Genomic DNA, 26,836 nt, shown 5'->3' with positions numbered 1-26,836 from the left:
CCATAGCCCTTGTTTACTGTTTGTAAAACGTTAAAGAAACTTAGCTGAAAAGATGCCCCTTGGAGAATTTCAGATGGGGACGTGGTCAGAATCCAAACTAACCAACCAGAATTTATTTCAACCAAAATATTTTATTTTACATGAAACCATTTTCTTACTTTGCCAAATCCCCTTGCCTACCTCTCTCAGTTTTAATATGTTGGTATATGTTAGCTATAAATATAGATAGGTAGATAGATGGATGGATGGATGGATGGATGGAAAACAAACCATGGCTGACAGGATAGTAGAGGATTTGCTTCTACCAACTCATCAAAGGCCATGAAGTGTTCAAACCAGTAGCGATGAATATTTGTCGACTGATGACAGAAGATTTTCTCCCCGTAATCAGCAAATTCAGATACTGCTTTCAGATGCAGAGACTGCTGGACACTCAACCGGACAGCCCCTTTTCCACGTATTCACCTGGCTGCCCCTGAAGAGGAAGGCTACGGAATCGTCTTGGGGGCTCACGATCTAACTTAGGAATATCGTTCCAACCTTTGAAGTTGAAAGTCACGGCAGTACAACTCGACGAGTGTCTTTGTGGTTGCATGGACAGCAAAATGGCTGACTAAAAGCCTACTGTCGAGTGAGGTGAATAGCTCGTCAGATCTTTCTCCCTGCATTGATGAGAAGGGCGTCATGGACACCTAGCTAGAAAACAGGCACCTAAAGCTAGGCGTCTTCATCTCCACAAACATGCACCATTCATAATAGTGGGTGCTTGTGGTGGTCCCCTGTTACAATTCCAGAAGTACCTGAAGTGGTAGAGAACGGCAGGTCCGCTGGCTCCCATTTCGGCACATCGCCCTGCAGTTCTGCCATGATAGTTCAGAGGAGCTTTGGGAAAAAAAAAAATCTTACTCTGCTTTAATAACACCTTGCCTTGCACTGAAAACCGGTACTTATTCCCCTATTTGCTGCATGCTGGCTGCGTGAACTGAGAGTCACAACGCAAGCTTGTAGATGGGAATATTTCCTGCGCGGTGCCAAGCGCACGTTTAAAAATTGCAATAAAGCGATGGATAGAAAATGACCCTCGTGGATTTTGAGCTGCTTAGTTTCAATTAAGTGCAGATTTTTGCTGCTAAAACTTGCTCTGCTTGCTAGGCCAGGACCGGTAGACTGCACGTTTCAGTCTCTTACACAGAATGGCGAGAGCTGAGGGTGTTGAAGTAGAGCGGGTCATGTCGGTGCAGCGTCGCCGTCCAAGTTTACATCTGTAGCACACTTACGGCGTGTGCATTGTCCTACTGGAAACAGTAATGCTGTCTCAGTCAGTAATACCGGGACAGTTCCCAGTTCTGAGGCAGTCATACCAGCAAAACGACTGCGGCAGCTGGGATTAGTTGGTTTCTTGTCGGTCAGCCGCAGCAGAAAGCTTACAGAAAAGAGGGGTCATGAAGATTAAACCAACCCGAAAAGACAGATAGTCCTTTCAATTCGGGGTAAGCTCTGGTTTTGCGTAGTACATTGCTGAAGCGCTGCATGGTAAGCCTGATATTTATTAGTAGTAGAATTATGGAGTAATTTTAGCATGCATGAGGGAGGAGGATGGAATTACAAGCTTGGACTCTGTTTATACTGATGTGAGCGTTTAACCATCCTGTGAGCGTTGCATGAGGGAATATCTCATCCCCTGTGAAGTCGCTAAAGACCAGAACAAGGGCAGATTCTTCAATGTCATCTGCCCCTCAGTGCCCCACGAGAGCAGCAGAAAGAGGTGGAGGATTACCTGCAGGGAGGGGAACGCTCTGCTACAAAGCGGGGGGGAGCAGCTCCTCTCCTGCTTGGCGTGGTACCTAAATGAACCCACCTGCTGTCTGCGTGGTGCTGTGGGAGGGCTGTGGCTGTGACAAGCTGTGAAGCTTATGGTCCCCTTCCCTCCTACCAGAGCCCCAGCAAGCTAAGGCTGACTCGGGGCTTGGCTCGCCACGAGTTAGGAGCGGTACGTCACCAAAAGATGCGAGGCGAGGTCACGCGTATCGGTACCTCCGCCCAAAAAAGCACAGAGATAACAAGTCGCTGACCTATTGCTCATTAATGGAGAATTTAGAGAAAGATTAAATGGAAGTGGGCATCTCATTCTTAACGTTCTGGGTCTGTGTTAACTGGTCCTGGGTCCTCTTCTCTTTCTTGCCTGCTGAGAGGGGGCAGGGCAACGGCGTGACGCACCTATGTTTGGCAGTACCGATTGCACAGTCCTTTGACCTGGGCCTTCAGTCTTAGTGTGCTGGGTGAGCTGGGCAGCCTGGACATGTCTCACAGCATGCCCGTTTCCTGTCACATCGCTGTCCCAGTCCACTTGTGAATCACCCCTTTCCACTTCCTGTCCCGTCCCATGAATGCTATATGCAAACATATTATTATAGGGTTGTAGAAGCAGCTGGAATCTGACCGTTATCTAAATAACCCACTGAAGTCGATCTTTCAGATTCTTTTAGCAAAGCCAAAAAGCAGAGCGTGCCTCCTGGTTGGAAATTTTGCATCTCAAAGAGGAAGGGGTGGTTTCGGCGGCACTCGCTGTTGCTTGCCATTGAAAAGGTTCACTGTCAGGACCGTTGGTTTGAGGGTGTGCCTGTGGGTGCCTCTACCTCCGCGATACTTAGAGTGGAAGCACCGTGCCCCTCTGTCAAGGCTGGGAACACAGCTTCGCTATCGCACGTGGTAGCGATACGGTTATATATACGGCTTCAGGGGGCCTCTTTCTCCTCCTGGAAATCAGCACCACTCTTCTGAAACGTGGGATTAAACTGTAAGCTCTCTGGGACACGGTCAAAGTTTTGCTCTCTGAACAATGCTAAACTTGCTAGTGGTTTGCAGCACTTCCATGGAAGAAATGGGAAAGAAAGAACAGAGAAGTGCGAAAGTACTGTTATCTCAGAAGTCAGGGCTGAGAGTTTGCCAGCCATTATTTACTAATGAGGAGTAACTCCTTACATGTTCTGGTTGGGTTGGGTTTGTGCGGTCACGGTGCTCTTGCGCTTAAAAATCTAATGTGCAGTTTGAGCTGGGGCTCTTTTTAAACTTCAGGAGCCACAGAACTGCGTGTAACGAGCATCCCACCGTGTCACAGGGACAGTCCATAAAGCAAGGGGTATTTGAAACCCAAAGTGTTCGTCTGCAGCACTCCCAAAAAACCGCAATGGCCGTCTCAGAAAGGGGACTCCGAGAAGGCACCTAATGCCTCTTGTAGTTACAGATGGGCTTGTTAAAACCTCATAACAATATCTGTTATTGACCCCAGAGTCGGTGGAATTTGCATGGCGAGTTCACCCTCTGATACATGATGTATTTTAGTTTTACAGGTAGTGCTTGATAACGATACACTTTCTGTAGCCCGTCAAAAATGGGAATGCCCCGACCGGGAAGGGATGCGTGCTAAGCTCCATACGCGCTCGTCTGCAAGCCGATGTTCTTATTTCCTTTCTTGAGGTTAGACACGAAGTCATTCTTTGTGAGCCGACGTATCTATAAACTGTGAAAACGCGGCGAGTCTTTTCCTCCGCCTCCCGTGTTTTCCCTCAACAGATGTATGAGGTAAGGCACCCCTTGCGTTGCAAAGCGTGTTTTGGAAGGGATGACGTTGCGATGTTGTCTGATGATGCGGCACTGGCGAGGGGAATGAGACAGTTCTGACCCTTTGGTGGTGAAAAGCAGCAAAGGCAGGAGGCATGCAAAGCCCCCTCAGCCGCGCAGGGAACACCTTGCTGCGCCCCGCTGTAGCGGAGGAGTGCTGGGGCGCAGGGTTTCCCTGCCTGATCCCAGGCAGCTCGCAGAAGGCTTACGCACCTGAAAGGGCTCGTCCTCCCGTGTCACCTGGGCATGATGCGTGTCCCTTCCCCTCGGCTCCAGGCTGCTGGGGACGCCGCTGCCAGCCCCGGCCGGGTGGGAGGGCGACAGAGGAGGCACAAGCGGAGTGCCCCTCCGCGGGGGAGGCGGGCTGAACCCCAGCACGGCCCGGCTAGCATCCCTTCCACCTGCCTGCCAGGGACGGTGCTCGGAGCCCAGCCGAGCCCCCGGCTTTTCGAGGGGAGAAGGCTAAGTGCGGTTTGACTCGTGGCTTTTGTTTTACTGCGACCGTGCTGTTTTACGGCCCTTGGCAGAGGCCGGAGGGGGTGGGAAGGGGAACGTCCGCCACCCTGCTCGCCGGCTGCCCTCGAGGACGCAGTCGGTGCCAGTGATTGCATTTCCAGAGTCCGGTCTCCCTCCGTCTCCGCGTGCGCGCTTGCCGTTGGGCGGCGGTTCCCCCTTCGCTTTGCCTCTCGCCTGCAGCCGCGGCCGGCGGAGGCGGCGGCGCCATTGGCTGCCGGTTGCACGGAGCAGCCCCGAGCGCGGGACTGGCGCTCACACTCGCTCGCACACGCACACAGGCGCACACGCCCCACGGAGACTCACCCGGGCCGCGCCGGCACCGCTCGGAGCGGGGAACGAGCATCCAGCGGCGCAGAGAGCAACACCTCCACCTCTCGCCAAAAAACAACCTGCGCGGCGAGGGGAAAAAACGCCTTCGCTGCCGGCACCGGGAAGGACGGGCGGTTTATACCGTGGTGCTTTCCTTCCCCCCGCCCCACGTTTTTTTATTCTTTTTTTTTTTCCCGTTTTTTCTTTTTTCTTTTTTTTTTTTTTTTTTTTTGACTCCAGAAAGAGGAAACCCCGTCTGAGATTTTTAGCTCAGCCCCATCCGCACCCCTCGCCGCCGGGGGTTGCATCTGGCCGAAAGAAACGTCGTTGGGGGTCTCGGTCTCGCCTGCCTGCTGCCCGGGACAGCCCGGACGCGGGGGGACGCCGGAGCCCGCCCAGCCGGGTCGGAGCGGGCGGGATGGCGGCGTCGGCCGGCTGGGTGCTGTGCCTGTGCCTCGGCTGGGGCTGCCTGAGCCTGGCGCTGAGGGACGTGCCGGGGGCTCGCTGGGTCGGGCTGCGGTGGCGAGCTGCGCCGGGAGCGGTGCGGGGCGGCCGGGCGAGAGCCGCGGCAGGTGACTACGTCCTGGGGCAGCGGCGGCAGGAGGAGGAGCGGTCGCAGCCGGGGGACAAGGTCTCGGAGCACATGCTGCGGCTCTACGCGCAGTACAGCGGCGGGGGGGCGGCGGCGCCGCGGCCCCGGGACCCGCCGGGGCTGCCTCCCAGCCAAGGCAACACGGTGCGCGGCTTCCGCCCGCTGGCAGCAGGTGAGTCCCGGGGCGCGGCGGAGCTGGCGTGCGAGGGGGCCCCGCGGGTGAGGAGGGGCTGCCGGCGGGACCCTCGGGCAGCCCGCAGAGCCGCGGGCGCGGGAGCCCGTTCCGCGGGCGGCGCGGCGAGGCCGGAGCCGCCCCCGGCAGCAGAGCCCGGGCGGTGCGCGGCGGCGGGGGGCGGGTCCGGCGCTGGGCCGGGGCGGCCGGACCCGGAGCCGGGCGCTCGGCCGGGGGACCCGGGCCGCTGCGCGGAGCGAGCTCGCGGCCGAAGTAGCCCGCCTGCGGGCGGCACGGTGCAGCCGGCAGGGCCGCGGTCCCGCCGCGGCGCAGGTTAACGGTGCGTCCGTACCCGTGAACGGCGCTAGTCCTGCGCGGCGGCAGCTGGCTCGTGCAGTGGCGGATCCGGTCCGGTGCCGGGGAACCCGGCGTGGGGAAGAAGATGAGAAAGGGGTTAATCAAGGAATGCTTCCCGCAGCAGCAGTCGCGTGGTTTGGGATACAACGTTTACGTTGTCCCCCGTATTTTAATTACTGGTTTGTTTCTGCCGCGCTGTAGGCAGCGTCTCTGCCGTACGGTATCTGAGCACCATATGAGGGAAGTGGAGTAATTAACGTATGCTCTCTGGCATCTGCTTTTATCGGCGTTCTGTTGAAACCAAGGGCTGATTTGCACAGGACGGAGCGGTAGCGTGGTTCGGGGAACTCATTCTGAGGCACCGGTGACGGTACCGGCAGGTAGGGGCAGTGGCAAATGAGCTTAGTCGAAGCATAGTCTGTACGTGGTAAACGCCGCAGCTCGGCTTCTTTGGCAGTGGCGCTTAGATCTCTCTGTGATTAGAGACTGGTACGCGCAGGTAGACTTACGAAAAGGTAACATCGTTTTTCAGAAAGGCGGGACACGCATGGATGTTTAACGTGGCAGCGTCCCAGAAGAGCTGTGTCCTAGCGGAAAGGGAAGATGGCACTGTCTCGGCACTGCATCCCCCATGCTGGTTTTTGTGCATTTGACCTCTGCGAGGGCTAAATGGAACTGCCAGAAGCGAAACGTGACCCTCGCTGGGACAGGCTTCCCACATTCATTGCATCCCAAAAATTTGCTGTCTGTACGACAGCCATTATGCCATACGCAGCAGCCCAGTTTGCCAGTTTCTTCTTTTTTATCACACTAGCGGATTGAGCCAGCAGCTCTTTCACGGACAAGGATCTATTGGTAAAACTGCATCTTGTCTGGGAGTTTCAGTGACCTGCGTTGATTCCTTCCGCTCCCGGTAAACTGAGAGCTGGGTGCCAGACTTTGCTTATGTTTCTTTGCGAGCTGCTACTTCTGATTCTTCAAAGGCACCAGTGTCTGTTACAGGATAGCTTTGCACAGAGATCAAATACCGAGAATAATTGAATGGCTTTGGCGTCTTAGGATCCAGCCCTCGAAATGCTCTCCGTCGTGCATTACTGCAAGCATTTCTGTCCACAAGAGAGGCTTCAGAGGCTAGAGGCATAAATACCCTGGTTTTGGAGGATGGAGAGCTGGGACTCCTCTGTTGCTGCTCATACAGAGGAACTCTCTTTCCGATGCGATTCTGTTCTCCAACATAAAGTCTAACGTGCGTCGCTTTGTTCTGAAGTAAGCGGTTCCCTCACTGACAGAGGGGGATGGTATAACAAAAAAAAAAAAAGAGGGGGGGGGGGCGGAGGGGCATAATCGCAGCAGAGTGGTATTCGCTCCTTTAAGCATATCTGATGAAAGATATTTATTGTTCTAAACCTAGCGTGCCTTTGGTTGAAATCCCATCTCTGTGCTCTTTATAATTATACTTATGCTCTCCCTTGACACTGGATGGCAGCAGTCCCATAAACACACTATTCACTAATCCCTTTCCTCCTTCTCCGATACTTTCACGGTTCAAGTGCCAAAGCAATAAATTGGAAGCGGTTATAAGTGTTTTGACGCTTTTATAAGTATTTATGCAAACTATTTAACCAGTTAGCTGTTGTCTTTCTCTCGCCGTAGGCGGCATCAGCAGCACGTTTTATACGGTTATTGATGGCAGAAAAGTGCGTTTCCAGAAAACCCCGAGATCAAATGTTCCTCGGGACAGCGGGGGGAGTAAAGAAGCTTTTTCTGGTTTTTGACTTCTTCCTTGCGCCAGGCTGCCCGGCCAGCTGCTGCGACAGAAATGGCACGTCCGCAGCATTTCTCTTTCGAGGTAGTTTGTTTCCGGTTCCTCTGCTCTCCCTGTCGTGCTCCTTGTCCGCAAATTTCAGTCTCCAACAGCCTTCCCCTTGTCCTTAATGTGACTGTGTCAGTTAAATTAATCAGTTACGTTGACATCACCCCTTCAGCATACGTTTTACCATTGCCACCGCCAGTCCCTTCAGGAGACAGCTTTCTGTCTGTGAGGAGCAGAACTTCCCAAAGAATCTGCCCGTTTTTGCTGCATCTACAGGAAGAGGCCTTCAAGGAAATCTTTAGTGATTTCATTTGCAGTCTAACTGTACATTTTGCCATTTAATTGTATGTTTTCAGGAGAGAAACTTTCTTTTCTGAAACACAACTCTCAAAAGTGGCTGTGAAACATTTCTGTCCTCGCTTTTTCCCTGGAGGGCTTCTGGCTCTCCTGCAGCACACGGGAAAGGCCGATCCCAGGTCTCCCACGTAATCCACGAGACAAATGTTTGAAACCCTCTAAGGGAGAGTGTTGTGTGATGATATTGAGAACTTGTAGGGTTTGATGAAACTCACCCCCGTTTCTAGTTCCGGAAAAGCGGTGTGGCATGTGGCAGCCGCGGTCTTGCGATGGACGGCCAACGAGAAAGAACTAAGCCATGAATAATCAAAGGAAGCATCCTAACAACTGTTAAATGAAGTTTCTCTTTCCGTGGCTCAGTCCTCCGAGGGGATAGGGCGAGAGCTTTAGCCCTGCCTGGGCGCCTCTGAAGTTTCCATTCTACGCTGCCCTGATACCTCTCATGCACCAGATTTCACGACTGGGCTGGATTATTAGCGGTTTGTTGTTTGGGCCGGGGGTTTTGGCCTTTGATTTTGACCAATGTTTATGTGATCTTCCATCCAGGCAAATTTGCTTTCCATTAATCTCGCTAAATTATCTCAAAACATAATTGTTCAGTTTGAGTCGCTCCGAAAAGCAACCTTGGATGCTCGTGACAAAGCTGAAAGAAACCCCAAGGCTCCAAATCGATTACAAGTGAAGTAAGGATGTACACGATTCACAGTAAGTCTAGTTACATTCCTGCACCGTTCTCTCTCATTGACTTAACCGCTCTAATTTATTTCTGTGTATTTGAGTCAAGGGATGTTCAGCCCGTGATTTCTGCGGCAGTTCTGTCATTGTCATGGGATGTTTCTGGGACGACACTAGCAGCCCTTGCCTTGCTTAGGCCAGGCCTCATGGTGAGCTCTGCTTCAGCAGAAATCCCAAGACAGAGCCTTTTCCAGTTCTTTGCCTGTGGGTACCGCAGCAGCGAGCAGTTTTCCATCCCTAGTAACTGAAAAGACGGCTAGGAAGAAGGTCAGACGATAAGTGAGTTAGAGCCGAGCACTGTGACGATTCTGGTGAGCGTACGCTTAAATTGCGGTCAAGCGTGTGCGTCGGTTTCTGCTCGTGACCGTTCTTTTCTCCTGCCAGTTAGCGAAACCGCTGAATGACCAGGCCTCCCGCTGATATAAATCTGCTTACCTTCAGTGCTTCCCGTAGAGGTGTGCTGATGTGCAACTTCTGAGGCTCGGGATCTGGAGGAAAGATACGGCGCAGAATAAATGAAAGAGAGCGGAAAGATAAAAGCCTCGAACGCAAGACTTTGTTTTCTTTTGAAAGCACTTTTAATCATAGCATCGCTAAAGGAACATGTCTTGCAAATGAGTCATTTGAAAAACTTGACTTTAATTGGAGGGTCCCTCTAATGATGTTATAGTAAAGCTATACAGTCAGAAATTACTTTAAACTCTTTTTTATTGACTAAATTTCAAGTAATTTTAGGTATTGCACCTGCCCCTAGGCCAATTCTTGTGGTTTAAGAACTATGTTCTCCTCCTTTTCAAAACGCCTTTCTTTCCTTTGTTGTGGCACAAAATGCCCACGCAAACAGGGGAACCCAAGTTTGGCAGGGGGAAACCGGCTACTCGCTGGCTGCCATCAGCTTGCGAAAAGCAGTACGGGCCAAAGTCTAGTCTCTTTGAGCTCTCGTAACATTAAGGGTCTTTTGTAACAAGAGCTTTAAAAAAACGTTCAGTCAGGAGATGGTGAAAGCATGGGGGGTTTCGGTTTGGGGTTTTGGTTGGTTTGCTGGTGTGGTTTTTTGTTTTTGGGGTTTGGTGTTTGTTTGTTTTTTTTTTTTGCTGTAACCCTATAAAGAAAATGCAACCAGCAGCATCCTGGTAGTTTTTAGGCAGAAGAAACTTGAAAACCGTTAGGGAAGATTTGGGCAGGCTGGGCCCAAATCTGCAAACTTTCTTTAAGGCAAATGGGCAGGATCTGTAGGTTTGGACTCTCGGGATCTGACCCAGAATTTGAATTTTCTGGCTTCTCTTATCACCTGTCTCGCTGTGCTGTCATGCACGTGGATGACCTGCGGTCACGATTCCTAGAGCACGTTGCTTCATATGGGAAGAGTTCTGACCTCGAGGGCACAGACTGTGCACAATTTGGTTTTCGTACGGCCAACCTGCTGCTACCAGCTGAAGCGGAATTCGTCATGACTGTGAGAAGGAGTAGTGACGGCTTTTCGCCTTCGCCTTCCCGGATTTGTGTGCTTTATTGATGTAACCTCCTTACTTGCTTATCTTATGCTAGCTTCGGGGTCGATACTGTGTTTAGTTTTCAGCCCTGCTGTGGGCTTTCTGCTCAGAATATACAGAAGAGAGATCATTTGCCCACCGTGCAGCACATTTATGATGTGCAATGTGCATATTTGTGGTTTTCATATCGTAAAATCCGCATGTAAGTTAGATCCTAAGCATGCACCATTGCTGCTTCTTGAAGTTTTTTATTTAAATAGCCAATGGCTTTAATCAGAGCAGTGGACTTCTTTTTTTATGTCAAGTTACTAGCTGCTATGACCGTACCTGCTTTGCTAAAAGAGTCCATAAAAGCAGTTTGGCACCCAGTCCTATGCTCTTTAAAAAGAGAGAACTGGATCCTGTATTTTTCTTTTGCAAAATACTCGCATTGGTCAGTGGGAAGCCACAATCGAGTAAGAGCAAAGGTGGGAGAAAAGAAGGAATCTGGCTTCCGGGTTTGCATTCCTGTTCTGGAACTTGTTCCCATTTCCAGCTCTGAGCAAACTTTTGTAGCTGAACCCACGTGAACCCACGTAAACAAAGTTTTACAACGGAAACGCCGATACATTCTTAACTGTGCGCTGGCTCAAGGGCACGCCTTTAATATCTTGTTTAAATCATGGCTAATGACGACTATATAACTCGTTATTGCATCCTTTTTCACCCGTGGGATAGATTTCGCAGTCCGTAAAAAGGTCGGTGCATCCTCTATAAAGGAAAACACACGTTCGCGGACTCGTTCCAGCTTATCGATGCCTGGAAATGCCCCTTGTAACTTGAACGTGTTTATGCAGGTGATGTCAGCCTCCACAGACCTAATGCTTTTTCTTAAAATACCTTTTTAATGCTGGTAACAGCTGGTAACCCATACAGCTGTGGGTCATTGCAGGAAGGTGAGGCTGCATGGGCCATGCCTCTGAAGATTCAGCGCGTCCAAGTACTTCAGCTGTAGTGCTGCGAGCTGGGTTGCTTTCCGATCTGAGCTATCAGGCAAGATGCTGGCATCTCTTGATATCCTGAATGGTGAGCGACGGGACACCCTGACGTGGCATCTTAGAGTAAGAACTAAAAGACTTGGCTCAAGTAGTGGCGCTGGCATCGAAATCTGCCACTCGCCAAGTTGGGAAGGGCGTCCGGTGAGCCAGGGAAGTTACTGCCGCTCACATAATACCAAGTTGCCACTGAATCGCATTGCATACTGCTGCAGACGAGCGCGAGGTTTACTAGGTACGGCCGCTCAGTCAGAATCGTGCCAGGCGGTAAGGCGGTGGACCCAACTGCGAGTTTGCTCCAGCAGCTGCCCGTGGTTGCAGGGACGCCCGGGGTTCGCAAGATCTTCCTTACCGCTGCTATTTCCTAAGAGCCAGCCCAGGCAGAGGGAGACCTTCCCTGGACAGCATCCCTCTGAAAGGTCATATTTCAGCATCAGATCGTTGTCTATGTCTGCAACAGACCATTTCTTGTCTGGGCAACTGGACCAAAGAACGCTGCTGCCAAAGCTGCCGTTTTCACCGGTTTTGTTCGATATTGAAAACGTTAAGAAAAAAGCTATTGTGCTGCTGTGATCTTCTAGGGCATAGGTCTGTGGGCCTGTGTTTCATGTTCTTTCATCTGTCAAGGTGACGTTATCCTTCTAGACCAACAGAGGGCTTTGCTGCAAGGAGGTCTTGTTCCGTTTGAGACATTAAAGGTCTCGTTATAGAGGGCAAACTGGCCAGAGGCCTTAGCTGGGCTTAGTCGGTCTGCAGCTGGGCGCTGACCAATTGTCGATGGACTTCACCCTGCAGTTTGGCCCCCTCCTCCCCTGCATTTAACGGGGAGCTATTGATGGCAGCATAGAAGCATAGAATGGTTTGGCTTGGAAGGGGCCTTAAAGATCATCTAGGTCCAACCCCCCTGCCACGGACAGGGACACCTTCCGCTAGACAGGGTTGATCAAAGCCCTGTCCAGCTTGGCCTCAAATGCTTCCAGGGACGGGGCATCCATGACTTCTCTGGGCAGCCTGTTCCAGTGCCTCAGCACCCTCATAGTGAAGAATTTCTTCCTCGTATCTAATCTAAACTTACCCTCTTTCAGTTTAAAGCCGATACCCCTTGTCCTATCGCTACATGCTTTTGCAAAAAGTCCTTCTCCAGCTTTCTTGTAGGCCCCCTTTTTAGGTACTGGAAGGCTGCTGTAAGGTGTCCCCAGAGCCTCCTCTTCTCCAGGCTGAACAACCCCAACTCTCTCGGCCTGTCTTCATAGGAGAGGTGCGCCAGCGCTCGATCGTCATCGTGTCCCTCCTCTGGACTCGCTCCAACAGAGCCGTGTCCTTCTTGCGTTGGGAAAGCATGCATTTCCTAACATGCTAGGAAATACTATTTACCGAACATTGACAAGGTATCAGAATTAAAAGCCCTACTTAGATTTGGCTTGGGTTTTTGTTTTGGGATTCTGTGGTATTAGCGAGGGGGGAAATCGGTCGATCAAACTGTTTGTACGAGAGGAGTTGTCGTCGGTGTAAGTCATTGTGAAGACTAAAGCCTCAGCTCACATCGGTCAGTAAAAGTTCCCGGGTGTCAGGAGAGCAAGGCGGATGAGGCTCGTGGAAAGCTTCCCGCATCACAATAAAATTTGGTTAGATGCTACTCAATACCTCCTGACATTGATGAAAAGCTTAAACTGCGCTCCTGACCTTGGCTAATAGTTTAAACTGCTTTATCACAGGGACAGATTTGCAGCAGTTTCTTGTCCTTTGGGTTTAAGGATGAAGTTTCATTTAGGTGAAATGAAATTTTCCTGAGAAAAAGGTGCATCTGTAGATAATTTTACAGCTGAATCTCCCTTGCTGTATCTGTCCTTTTTAAGGGTAATGACTAGCCTGAGTAAATAAAGACTAGCTTATTTCAACGCTTCACTCACATCTGAGAGTCAGTTATTGCTGTCACACAGCGGATGTATTTGACGCAGCATTCCCGAGTTTTACAGAAGCGCAGGTAACACGGTTGGGGTTTTCTGAGCCAGAAGCCAGCAAATCCACAGACGTCTGTGCTGGCCACTAGTAACTGCTTTCAAGACGACTTTGCAGACTGAGCGAGCGGAGAAGTTCTCTGAGCCGTTTGGAGGTGGTTCGGTAAGAAAACAGCACCACCTACTGCAAGTACTTAGTCTCGGGTGTAGAGTTAAATACTAAGAGTGGCTTCCTGAGCTTTGCTTTTAATCAAAGCTGTACGTTCCTCCTGTGTCTGTTTCACGCCGTCTAGGGTTTCTTTATAAACAAAAGCAGCTTGTTTTGTGTTCCACTGTGATATGCCGAGTTAGAACAGGCAGTATTTGTTAAGTGGAATTCTTATTAAAAATTAAAATCGAAACTTGCCATTCAGCGTACAACAGTGATTCAAATAATAACTTCTTTAACGGGCACTCATGAGACATCGTAAATTCTGGTTCCTAAGACTGATGTACTTAGTGCTCTGCCAAATTACATATTAACCTCATTATATTAGCGATTACAAACTGAGCGGAGGTCGGGTCCTCATGTGCGCTTAGTACAGATGTAATAAACGGCCGGTTTTGGCCAAAGGATGTAAAAGCAGGATCGAATTCAAAGAAAATCCAGCTCCCCAGGCATAAGTAATAGCTAGAAGTTGCATGGGATTGGTACGTTGGTTTTCAGCTATTGGGAACTTACCTATGCGATCCACCGTCAGGTTGGGCTGAATGTGTAAACAAGGGTCGCTTCCCTAAATGATTTGGCATTACTCGCCTCCCACCCCGTTTCACTGAGAAAAGCTTATGTTGTTTTTTCCCTAATTTCATGAAGCAGTGCATGAGATATATTGGGGAGAAGGGTTCTGTCTTTCTAGTGAGACCAATTCTTGATTTTTTAATGTATCACTTAGAATCTTGGTGTGAAAAAAATATCTTGTAGAAGAGGCCACTTAGATTGTTGGGGTGGGGATGGGGAGGCAGAAGGAGAATACGGTCTTCTGCTGGACTTATCTGAATGGCGTTAGCAGTTGGAATATCACAGGCTGGAAGCACAGAATGTCACCCAGAACATAAAGCTGTCGAAACCTTTGAAAGATCAGTACTGGAAGTACTGTTTTCAGTTTCTTAGACGGGGGACTTATTACCGTGTTTTGAGGGTGGAAGCAGGGAGGCTGTATTTCCCTAGTCCACGGGCATCTCTATGCTTGTCATTGCTTGGAATGAAAATGAAAACAAAATTTAAAAAAAATAGCAAAATTGCAAAATTCTGTAAACTAGAACTTCTCTTCAGCCTCCGGAAAGGGTTTTGATACGCCATGATGTCAAGGAAGCATTGAACTCCACGTTCCCTTGTTTTCCTAATGTGTTTGGGTTGTTTCCAGCTCTTTGGGGCGCTGCAGACCATACCTTTGCTTTACTGTATTTGGCTTTTCCATACAGCCTGGTTTTATAGCTCTCAGCAGCACCTTAACGTTTGGGTCTATATTTCTCTCGCTCTGAAGAGGCACAGACGTAACTGCAGTCCAAGCAGGAAATTTTAAAACAAAAATTAAAGCTTACCCCCATGCCTTTCTGTTGCAGCCTACGGGGGATTAAAGTAGTCGGCCATCTGTTTTCACAGATTGGCCTGTGTTAGGAGGGCATCTTGGGGTTTGCACAAGACACCTGTGGTTAGGCTGACTTCTCGAATTTCACAGCTGTGGAAACCCCGCTGTCCCCTGCATCCCTCCTAATCGATACAGAACATCCCAACGCTGAAGAAGGACTGTCTGTGGCTTGTTTGCCTTTGCACAGAGGCAAACGGGTGCGTTTTGCCACCCCCGCTACCCCCCAAAAAGGAGACATTTTGGGTTGGCTTTCTCTCGGTCGCTGGGGTCGCTCTAGTGCTGTCCACCTACCTTCAGCTATACGAGTTAAATACTTTCTAACTCTGACTGGCGTGAAAATTGATGAAACATCCTAGATGGAATGGCTAAATTTACCCAGTGTAATTGCAGCAGTCCTGGGCCTGATTATTCTTGAGGGAAACTTTGGTTGTGACTAGCATGTGACTGAGCCAAAAGGCTGTCAGACCAGCTTGTGTGTCTTTAGCTCGTTATAAATGGTGAATCGCCTCTTTCTCCGGAGCTGATCCGAGCCTTAAAATGGATTCAACGGCGATTCTGTCCCGGCGTTTCTTCTCCCCACGTCTTCAGAGGTGACCCACGTTCCTTCTTTGTGTGCGAGGCTGTTGTCACTAACTTTAGACTTCACTCTGTGCCCAACTCCAACCTTGCCGTCGTGAAGGGCTCTGGGTCACGAAGACCCAGCTGCGCACGCAGAGATCGCTGACCGCTCGAGGGGCCAATAAACTGGTCTTGCTGTAATGGAAGAATGGTTACTCTCGAGAGGAAACATCCTTTGTAACACAGGATTTCACTGTCTTTTCGTTTAGCTTTTGAAACACGTAGTACTTGCCACATTTGCTTACCCGTTTTGCATCCTGCCATACATAGGTAGCTGTACCAAGTGTTACATGGCTTTGAGTGCCTCTTTAATAGCCTCTTTGACACCTTTAGAAGCCAAGAGTAAATGCCACCCAGGCCCCAAAGTCCCTGTCTTGTAGGTGAGGCCGGGATCACAGTGGAGCAGAGTGGAAGGCTTAAAGGAACCGGTTAGGCTTTTTTTGCAGCGAATGGCTTGGCAATCAGAGCTTAAGCGGCTTATCCGGCATTACGCTCGAAAGCGTGTGGCAACACTGAGCATCGTGCCCTGTTTGAATCGGGGCTTTTCCTCTTCGTTGCTGCCACACTGAGCCTCTACTAGTAGGGAAGGAAGTCTTTTCTTTCCAAGTGAGGCTGTGGCTCCCCAGGGTAGTGGAAGTTTATGGACAATTCAGTGCCTACTGAAGCCAGTGGGAGCCTTTCTCCAGCTTCAGCTAGGTCTGGGTCAAGGCACGGTTTGGTGCCCTTAATGTCGTGTTGATGTCCCAATTGTCTCGGACAAAGAAAGACCGTTTTTTAGTCGGGACGGGGCAGCCATAGTCACTTAAGTGCATTTTGAGACGGAAGGGGTCGGAAATGTTAGGGAAAGAGCAAGACAAAAGAGCAAAACCTTACTACAGCATCGCTCACATTTTGGGTGATAGATCGAGTCTTTAGTGCATCTGTTATCGAGCCATGTTCCTGTGACCTAGTTGGTTTCCTGAAGTCGGAGGAGCGGTAGGCAAGTGTGAGCATTTCTGGGTAGAGATGGATATTACAAGGAAAGCAGATTGAAAAGCGTGTGATACACGGTCAGCAGTTTACCAGCTCGGTTGTTTTTCTCAATAGTGGCCTAAACCTGTTCCCACAGCACCGTGTGAAAATTTCCCACGAACTTAACGTATAACCTAGAAAGCGATGCGCTCGGTCCTTTCTGTGTAACGTTTTGAAATGCCTATATTCTTATCCAAGTATTTCTTCTTCTAGGGAGCCCTGAAAGCCAGGAGATGTACGTTTTTAACGTGACGTCACTCACCGAGTCTGAAAACGTCTTGTCGGCTTCGGTGTATTATTATATCGGCGATCTGCTGCACGCTACTTGGAACCGTTCTCAATCCAGAGGCCGTTCTCGCCACGGGCGCAGGAAACCCGAAGTTCAGATACGTCTTTCAGTGTGGACCTTTCCTTCTGTTGGGAACCACACTAGGAGCCTGGGACGTTTCCTAATAAACGTCTCCACTGCTTACCAGGATGTCCTTTCCTGGCAGTGGAAGGATATCACTCAGCTCCTGCATGAAGCAAAACGAAACAACGAACTCCTGATCGGTGTCAAAACGGATGTGACCGGACAACACCCCTGGAAAAGGGCACCTTCTCGCTACGACCCCTACATTCTCATTTATGCCAACGATTCTGCTATTTCAGAGCCAGAGACCGTCGTCTCTAGTTTGCAAGGGCGCCGTCATCCTCTGGCAAGGGTCCTTCCCAGGCCAGAAAACCATGTGAGGAGCGGCCTTGGGAAGCGGCGGCAAAAACGCTCCGCAAACGTCCTGCTGCCGTTGCAGAATAACGAGCTTCCGGGAGCCGAGTACCGGTACGATGAGGATGAGCGATGGGAAGACGGAAAACCCTACAAAACCTTCCAGCCACGGTTAGCAGAGAGGGCCAAGACTAAGAAAAAGCAGAGGAAGAATCATCACCAGAAGAGCCAGACTCTCCAGTTTGACGAGCAAACGCTGAAGAAGGCGAGGAGGAAGCAGTGGAATGAGCCAAGGTATTGCGCCCGGCGCTATCTCAAGGTGGATTTTGCAGACATTGGCTGGAGCGAGTGGATTATTTCCCCTAAATCCTTTGATGCCTATTACTGCTCGGGGGAATGCCAATTCCCAATTCCAAAGGTATGGTCTTTATTGATTCTTTCGCGCTGTCTGTTACCATCATCGATGCATTTTCTGTCCTGCATCGGTAAAAGGCGGCCGGTCACCTGTTAAGCATTCGAATCGAGTAAATAAGCGGTATCTTTGTCTCGTGCCACAAGGAGTAGCAGTTAGAATAGCTAGTAAAAAGGCCGGCTTGTAAGGGTAATTAAAAAAAATATTACATGGTATTACTTTTTTGTCCAGAACCCAAATTGCCATAAAACATTTCCTCGATGGTGCTTATGATGTGTGAACCAGTTATTAACCTGTTTAATAAACATAATGCAAGCCAGATCCAGAAAATTGCTTATTAGGCAGTAGACGTTATGCCTCGAAGGAATCTCTGCTGCCAGACGCAGGCTGGGGTCAGTCAGCATAGCACGCTCCAGGAAAAACGCGTGCCTCGCAAGGCGTCGACTGTCACGATGACAGTGAAGCTCTGCGGCGCTATAGGAGCAGCTGCGGCGCTCTAAGCGTAAGCGAAAGAGTCAAACCAATCGCTTCTGTGACAGACCGCGTGGATCCAAAAGCAACGGCTGCTGGCCAGCCGACTGCTGAAATACCCCCTGTTTTTAGGAGATCGCTGCACATAGCAAAGGGAGGCTGATGTGCTCCTAGCCCCATGACTTAGGAAGATGAAGTCAGCTCCTTAAAATCACACGCCTAATGTCATTATTAACAGCATGGACTACCCTGGGGTCCCTGAAACCTGAAAGTAAGACCCGGTATTTGAGACTGGCCTAAAATGAGGGGTACGTGCAAACAACGCCTACGGGAAACGTCAGTAAAGGCGGGGCTTTTGGTTTCACTGTAATCTCACGTTCGAGAGTCTTTATTCCTGCCAGAGTGAAAAGAACAAACTCCTGATCGGTGTCAAAACGGATGTGACCGGACAACACCCCTGGAAAAGGGCACCTTCTTGCTACAACCCCTACATTCTGATTTATGCTAACGATTCTGCTATTTCAGAGCCAGAGAGCGTCGTCTCTAGTTTGCAAGAGACATTAGTCCCAAAATTTACATGGCGTTGCAGTGGGTTAAGGACCCGAGGGAGTCCGCCTTGGAAAATGACAGGTGGAGAAACGTACCGAGAGGCATGGACCCCCGAGAAAGCAAGCTGAGGAAGGCCGCAGTCTGTCTTTGAAGGAGGAGAGATGACTTAGCTGACTACCTCCAAGTGCAATGGCAGGCTTTCAGGTTTCGCATCAAAGGCAAGAATAAAAGGGAACAGGCAGAGAGCGAGCCGTTACCTGTGAATACATCACCTGGGGCCTTTTACTTTATCGTTGATGGGAACCGTGCTCTGTGAAACCAGTAACTCGGCAAACGGGTTAGAAAGTTTAAAAGAGCCATACCTGGACTTCTTCCATTCTAATTTTAAGGACACATAAGTTATAAAAATGCCTGCTGTGTCCTTCTGCTTAAGACTGAGTTGGCATTTCCAGTTGCATCTCTAGTTAGGAAAGCTTCATCCCAACCATAGAATAGCATTGCTCCGATTTTTGTCTAGGAGAAAACGGTCCGTGATGCTTAAACCAGGAGAGTTAGAATCCTTCAGGTGAAAGGAGTACAAAAAAATGCATCTCCAGCTCAGCTGATCCTGGTACCTAAAATAGTCTTCATTTAAAATGAGACGCCTGCTGTGGGCTACCGTCAGTATTACAAAAAAAAGAAAGCAAAGAGTCGAGTACGCATTGGACAATTGGTGATTCTACTGGAGGAAAATTTCCGTCAACTTTCTCTGTATTTCTGATGATTGGTAGGAAAAAAACCCACCAAACAGGTAACAGCTTCTTAGAAAAGCTTGAAGGTGTCTCGTCCTAAGTCCCAAAAGCGTGTAGGTTCCCATTTCCTAAGGTTATTGGGTCTGGCTCTTTTGGTTCTCAAAGAAGTATATGCTAGTTGAGGTGCTGATGAACTCACAGGGTGTAGCCCTTGGCGGAGAATAATCATTTCAGCACAGTCACTAGAAATCTTTTTTTTTTTTCAAACATTGGCAGACATGCAAAATGGGTTTCTACCTTCTGAGGCAGAAAAGCTCTCTTTTAATAGTCCATTGATAGCACATATTTTGGTGTTAGCTGACACCTGATGCAGAGGCTGGGAAGAACTCCCCTTTGCCTGTAGGAGAGTCTGCATGAAACCTCAGATTGTTCAATAAAGTGCACGCTCAAGAGCAAGCAAGGCTTTCTCAAAAACGGCTTTGGATGCAGTGGCTTTAGAAGCCCTCGTTACTGGTCCCTCCTTGCTCCGACTGAAATGTAATCCTGCCGAGAGCTGATGGGAAATAACGAAGTTAAAACAGAAAGCAAGTCTCTCAAGAGTTGAGGTGAGACTTTGAGCACACAGATTCTCCATCAGCAAAAAGCGTAAAGTATCTTCATGGAGATTTAGACACTCTCAGCAACCAAAAGTAGAGTAACGATAAAGAAGCACCGTAATAAAAAGTTTCCTCACGCAGAGCCTTTGTTAGCACCCGCAACTGGAAAATCCCTAACATGCTTCATAACCTCAGGGCTTAATTCCCAGAGTAACTTCAAACCTCTGCAAAGAAACACAACGAGCCATACAAATGCTCCTGCGAGCGAAACATCCCGAGATGAGTTTAGTAGCAGTGGTCTGAAGAGGCAAAATCCAGTTTAATTGAAGTTTAAGCTTAAGTTTGACGCTCTGAGGCACGAGAGGGAGGTGCGAACAGCGCGCACGGCTGAAGGGTAGTTAACAGGTATTGCTTGGGTGAAAGAGGAGTTCCGTCTTTGTCTGCAAGGTGTACGTTTTGGGGTAATTCCCTCGAGGTACTACGCTGTGCATCAAAAGATTTTCTGACATACGGAGCCAGATTTTTTCCTGCCAAATTCGGTTTCCGGTTTCCTGCGGATAGTAGCATAGGCCTCTAAGATGTCGCAGTTCAGCTTCTCAAATAAATAGACTTGCACTATTGGCTACTCTTACCATAGTAACCAGGCCTAGCAGTCCCAAAGGAGCGTTCCTCGTCCTCTCCGTCCCTCCGTGCTGCCTAGGGTAGGCACGCGCACGCTTTCGGAAGCGGTCCCTGCCCTGGAGAAAGCTTAGAGTTGAAAAAAGGTGAGAAATGGACTGCAGAGATGGGTAGGCGAATAAAGCACCAAGTTTCAATGACTTCGCTGAGATGAAGCGGAGTGTCTGATGGCCACGAACTCGGCCTGTAGCGCAGGCTTGCAAGGCCATAAGCAGGACACCGGTTTTCTTGTACAGGTTCCTAGTGAGAGGCCTGATCCGGCCTTTCCGTGTGAAAGTCGTCGGACTCGGTCGGGTGAAGAATTAGAGCAGTGGAGCATTATAATTATTTAGGCACTGTGAAACTGACTGTTTGCTGCCATGTGCTGCAGAGAGAGCTAGTTCGTTAGGAGAGCGGGATACCGAAAACCATCGTGAGTCTGGTTCCCCGAGAACAAGTGGTAGACTTCTGCTCACGTTGGGAGTCAAGTTGTTCCTTCTGCGTGCTTTTTTAATCGCAGAAAGCAAAATGATCTTTTTTTCCCAAGAGAATGAAAAGCTGAATTATAGAGAGAGGTGAAACGAGTGCCTTCTGGAGCCGAGTGTTATTCTTTGAGCCGTGCATAATATCTGGTGCTACTGATCAGACCACGTTTACAAAATGATACTATAACCGTCAGGCATTAACAAACTAATCTGTGTCTACGGGTATATGGTGTTCCCTTGCTGAGGGCCAGCTCCTAAAGTTGGCAGCCTGTTGGGTAATGAAGAACAGATGTGCTTCTCCACCTACTCCCCCCCGCCCTTTCCCACCTCCAAATTTTCTGGCCTTACCTTCCCCCGGCTTCGGTTAGCTGGTTTGACGGCTGTCAGAGCCCTGTGTCCTGGGCTCGCGTAGTGCCGCAGGGCGTACGGGCCGGGCGGGCCCTCCCCCAGGCCAGGAAGGAAAGCTGGGAACTGACACCGTTTGCCCTGCTCATAACGCGTCTGTCCTGAAAAGGGACAGGGCGGTACGGCTGCCGAGGGCGCGTGCGGCGCCGCCAGCGCAGCCTGAGCCGCAGCCGGAGCCCCTCGCAGGTTTGGCAGCTTGCAGCCAGCTTGGCGTCTCTGCCTCCCGCCGCTCCTCTCGGCCTCCCCTGCTTCTCCCCTCCTACAAGAAAATCTGTGCCTACTTTTCGTGACCGTGCGCTGGACGTAAGCAGCCCGCAGGCAGCGGCCTAACTCACCCCCGTGCAGGTATGCCAGTTCAGTACGCCAAGGGAGATTTCGGTTTTTTGAGAGGCGCGCGCCTTTGGATTTTATCCCGGTCGCAGTTACATTCCCACGGGCAGAAGCGGAGTTACGCCAAAGCTGGTCGTCCTCAAGAGTGCACCAGGGGCCAGGGGCGGCATATCCCAGGCAGACTTGAAGTCAGGACGGAGGATGTTCTGTGTTGCACGATACCCGTATCAAGTAGAGGTGCTTCCTTTATCACACGATGACAGAACGTATCCAGGCTATTCCCACCGATAGCTGAGGCAATACTTGAAACCGTTTCTGTACAGTTTAGCTTTCAGCAGTACAGAATCCATATCTGAAGGGAAGGGCTTTCGATGAGACCTTAAGACAGCATATTCGGAGACCTGTTTTTAATTCCAGTACTACGGGTGATGGGAAATGGGATCTGGATAGATGTTTTACCTTTTGACGTCTGGTCAGCGGGCTCAGGAGATCTGTTTGTTTCCCGGTTACTTTTGCAGAGAATGCTGCGCTGCAACCGAGTACAGAAACAAGCCTGATGCTACCGGAGCTTTCGCTTCCTTTTACAGGCAGAAATGATAGAGAAATCTGCAGTGTATACGAATGTTAAAACATTTTTGAAATCCCTATCGACTACTGCTGAGGGGTATAGGTACCCTTGAATTCAAAACAAACAAACAAACAAACAGAAAAGTCTTTTTTGAGATCAGCTGCCTAGATGGAGAGTAGTGTCTTTGTAACCGTGCTGGGAAACTGACAGCCATTAAGAGGATGGGGCAAGAAGCTTTGCGTTTGTTTTTTGAACAGAATATCACCGCACCCCTGCATCTCCTTCGTCTGATAAGCTACAATAGTAAACGGCAAGAGGGGAAAAAGATCGGGCTCTGAATAACGACTGCGTTTAAAAGGGACTCGGATCCTGCGTATACTTGCGAAAATTCCGAGTCTCTCGGAGGATAAACAGAGACGAGGGATGCGCAGGATTGGCACCGTTTGTTGCTCAGCCTTCTGGCAGCCAGAATAGGTTCCTCATGAGAATGCGAAAAAACATTCCCATTATGTCTAACGTGTACAGAATAAAGAACAGCTGAATGGTCCCTGGTGAATCCTTTTCAGCGGTGTCAAATGGTTCCAGTTTTCTCTCGAGACTGGTTTCGACAGCATGATAGGGAAAAAGTCTGTTCTGATCCCTTTCTGTTGGAATTCGAGGAACAGCTGTCTCCGTGAGAAAGGAGGAAAATACAGCTGGCGTTGGTCATGAGCTGTCGGTTGCCATAAGCAGGGACAGGTTAGACGTCCGTGCGTATCGCCAGCAGAATTGGAAGCAGTTACTCCTAAATGTACTAACATGCTATGCAAAAGATACTAAAATGAGCCAGAGCCTCACAGTTATTCCTGTGCTTTCTGCATGCAAAGTCATTAAGGCTTGCACCTCAGGTAGGCCAATATTTAACCCTTAAGACTGATATTTTCCAAAAGCAAACCATCTTGTCACAGCAAAACTGCCCAAAGGCATATTTGGCCCAAATGGTCTTGTTCTGTGTATTTCACGGTGGCATCTGACTGAATGTATCGAACTGCGTGATTCTCAGGTTCTACATGTAAGGAGGGCTTTAAAAAGCATTGTTAAAGTTTTGCTCTTATAAAACCAAAAGTCTCTGGCTAAAAAATGCAGCTTGTGCCATTTTCATGGTCACCTCTCTTTCGTACAGACGCTTGGATTTGGAAGGCTTTGGGGGTTCAGAGGTAAAACTCAGCATTTTTCATTTCTATGAAAATGTTAGTTTTTATGAGTCCATTAATGTATTCTGCTTTTGTGAACAAATGCCGTTCACTCAATGGTCAGATTCGCTTTTCGTTCGTATCAAGCCAAAATGTATCTTCCTTTTTACGTGAGTATAAATCCAGGAAACTTTGTCCTTTGCAGAAAAATGTCACCTTTATATGAGGTACAACTGACACCGGGTCTGAGGGCTTGGTTAGCTTGCAGTGCCACCAGTGATATGTGTGGCAGATGAGAAGCGGTTTGACGTGGGAAAATGAGCAAAGCAAGCTAACTTAGCACGAGAGCAGACCGGACCGATTTGCACCATGGCGTAAAGCACTTCTGTTCCCTCATCTGTACGCATTTTATCCGCTTTTGTTTTTGCTGACGCCCTCGCGTTCCACCGGTCAAACTTCCCAGCCTATGAGTTTTGTTTCTTTTGCTCCCTTAATGACTCGGCCTGCTAGTACGTTCAACTGCCGCCCTCCCAGCCAAACAAGTTTTATGACTAAATTGCAGCCCACGTCTAACTTCATTCACTCATAAGAGACTACCTTGACCTATGGATACGCCTTGCCGCAAGGTCCGCTGCCTGGGCGTTTTCCTAGGAAGGCACATCCCACGGAGAGCCCGAGGCCCTGTCCCCAGCGGGACGCTCGAGCTGAAAGCGGCAGAGCGACACTCGCATGCGACGGCCAAAAGAACCAGACCGGATTCGCATTCCCTGCTGCTGGCTCGGGGCAGCTATGGTGACAACTGGAAACGGTCGAGTAGAAGACCGATTTTACAGCTTGTCAGCTGCAGGGGTCTCTGCGTGGCCCTTCTTCAAAAAAACAGGTTTGTTCCGGAGTACGTGGGTCCGTTCTAACACGGATGCAGTTAAATTTTCTGTTGTATCTTTCGCTTGCAGGCCTTGAAGCCATCCAACCATGCCACTATCCAGAGCATAGTGAGAGCCGTTGGAGTCGTCCCAGGCATTCCCGAGCCTTGCTGCGTTCCTGACAAAATGTCTTCTCTGAGTATCTTGTTCTTTGACGAAAATAAGAACGTGGTCCTTAAGGTGTACCCCAACATGACAGTGGAATCCTGTGCATGCAGATAACATCTCGGGAGACCCTTCTGAAATGCTGAGGTGATCGCTTGCTGTTTTGTGGGGTGGGGGGGAGTGGGGTGTTTCATGCTATCTACTTTCTGTTTGCACTGCCAATGCATTTCCTTTGGACAAAGAAGAAAAAAAACGTAAACAAATCCGGAGTAAGAGGGTGGAAGCCTAATGGTATTCCGAACAGCGATTCCGAGGAAAGAGAATAGGGACTTCATTCATCTCTGAATTTGATCAAGACGCAGGTCTTGGCAGCGGGGACTGACCGTTCCTGTTGAAATCGGGAGAGAAATGAGGAATTTGCAGAAGACTCTTAAAGATGTTTGGGACTGCCAGAAGGACGTACTGATCTATTTTTGTACAAGATTTTGGAAGCAGCAGCAGCTGTTAATTTTTGTCTCCATTGTTCTGGTGACTAATGGGGAGCGAGATTACTGATAGACTATTCGTCGTTTTAAAGCTAAGCTTTCTGCCTTTGGTTATTGAGTAGCGCAGCAAGGAAGAAAAACACATACGACATCCTAAGAGCCTTAGATAATCCAACTTAGACATAGGTCTCCCTGGCGTGACATGTCACTGACTGCACGTGTATATTCATTTTCCTCAACGTATTCTTTGTAATTCAGCTTGTTAGCCATTGGTGCCCTCGGTCGGAAAAACATGAAACATGTTACTGCTGCATGCATAATTGCGGTATCTCAGAAGCGCAAAGGCTTTTCTTTCGTGCCGCTACGGAAACTCAGCAGGCCAAGGGTATGAAAGTATCGTGCTTGGTGAAGCGGCCAAGCGACTCGTTCACACCACGTGTTCTCGAACATAGTTGCAATTGATCCACGAGGAAATCCCGGCAGTCGATTCCTGCCGTGAAATTACTTGGTGCATAATTGTTATCTGTAAGCCTTTGCTACGATTATTTGATCAAAATTGCCTCTGGTTGGTAAGTTTTGATTGTTACATTGGTCGGATAGTAGATTCCGCACCCTCCCCCCAATCTTAGTTTATGTCTACTCTGAAAATGAAAATTGTTGTACCAATGCTGTCAATTTAAGATTTCTTATTAGCAGGTTTTGCACAATAAAAGCAGAAAAAATTCTTTCGATGATTTGTTCCACCAAAAAAGTCATTTGAGAGACTACAAGCAGGAAAGAAAACATCTGATCCATCTCAGGCACACCTGGAAAAAATGTGTTCTGTTAAGGAGTAAATGTTCACAGAAGTATTTTAGACAGAACCACGGCTCCGTTTCCAGCAGCGCGATCTGTTGAGGATGAAGCTTTTTAAAGCACTTTTGGTCGGTAAGAGCGATGTTTTAGTTTGCAATAAGAGTAAACCTCAAGCAACCTTTTCAGCAAGTTCCCCACGTAACTGACTTTCTGAAACAGCGTTTTTACAGGGCAAACATTTGTAGGGAATAAATTAATTCCCCGTCCTCGTGAGCGTTAAATTCTCTACTTTGGAGTTGGCAATACCTCAGCACATTGGCAGTGACAAGAGTTTTCCTATGTACATGCCTTTTTGCAGCTTTGTAGCCATTTGAGGCTAGTTTAAATGCTCGGTCATTGATTTTTGTATCGGGTCACTGGTGCTGTCGTGTTTACCAATCTGAGTAGCATGTGTATGCAAGGGAGGTATGGAGATGGAATAGGTAATCTAGGGATCCTTTCAGTATCACTTTTTACCTGTACAAAGTGTCAGTGGAGGTGACAGGATTTTGCTGGGGGGGGGTGGGGGGGGGTGTTGTTTGTGTTTTTTTTAAAAAAAAAGGAAGAAAAGAGCAGAACAAAAGAACCACTGATTAGTCCCAGATGCATGTTACGCTTACGGCCCTTCCCTTACCCTGCTTGAACAGCATACACCCGCGGTCCGATTCCCGGTGTGCCACCGGGTATAAGTTTATCGGTTCCAATTAAGCAACGCGAATTAGCACAGCTATCCAACCTGACTGCCGTACGTTAGGTTTCCAACAGCTCTGTCACGGCGCATTGCCTTGAAGGATCTGTTCTCTGGAACTGGAAGAGAAAAGTCTCCATTTTTAGAGCACAAGTGCCATCTTCAGCGTGTAGGAGCGGAACTGCCATCAAAACCAAGTGCTAAGTGTGAGGCTGTGGACACTTAGATGAAGGTTCATTTGATCCCCTTCTGTACGCAGGAGAAAAGTCGGACGTTCTGTGTGCGAATCGGATGGACTTGCAACAGGAGGGAAAAAGCTCTGCTTCTCTCCTGGCTGAAAAGACGGTTGCAGACAACCGAGAGCTTTTCATGGCTTTGTCTCGGTGGCAAAAACGAGCCTGTCTCTCTGGGGCAGAGCTGTGTGGGCTGTTGTCTCAACTTTAAGGACAGGCAGAAGTAGGAATGTGCACGGGCTGCCCATACCGTAGTGCTCGCCTTTTAATCC

At 49.2% G+C, this 26,836-nt stretch overlaps 1 protein-coding gene across 1 annotated transcript; it reads left to right on the top strand.

The window, feature by feature from the left end:
- Positions 1–3,978: 3,978 nt before the first annotated feature.
- On the top strand, positions 3,979–24,441 carry BMP3 (bone morphogenetic protein 3; the record flags this gene model as incomplete). The annotated part of the gene is made up of 3 exons (XM_081999007.1): positions 3,979–5,210; positions 16,428–17,338; positions 24,250–24,441. Exons 1-3 carry the CDS (start codon positions 4,865–4,867, stop codon positions 24,439–24,441), a joined length of 1,449 nt encoding a protein of 482 aa, XP_081855133.1. The 5' UTR covers positions 3,979–4,864.
- Positions 24,442–26,836: the final 2,395 nt, after the last annotated feature.

The sequence above is a fragment of the Phaethon aethereus genome, assembly GCF_964289735.1.
Source record: "Phaethon aethereus genome assembly, chromosome: 4".
In the NCBI taxonomy this organism is placed as follows: Eukaryota; Metazoa; Chordata; class Aves; order Phaethontiformes; family Phaethontidae; genus Phaethon; species Phaethon aethereus.
Note: the sequence above shows the minus strand (reverse complement) of the source record. Positions and strands in the feature narration are given on the sequence as shown.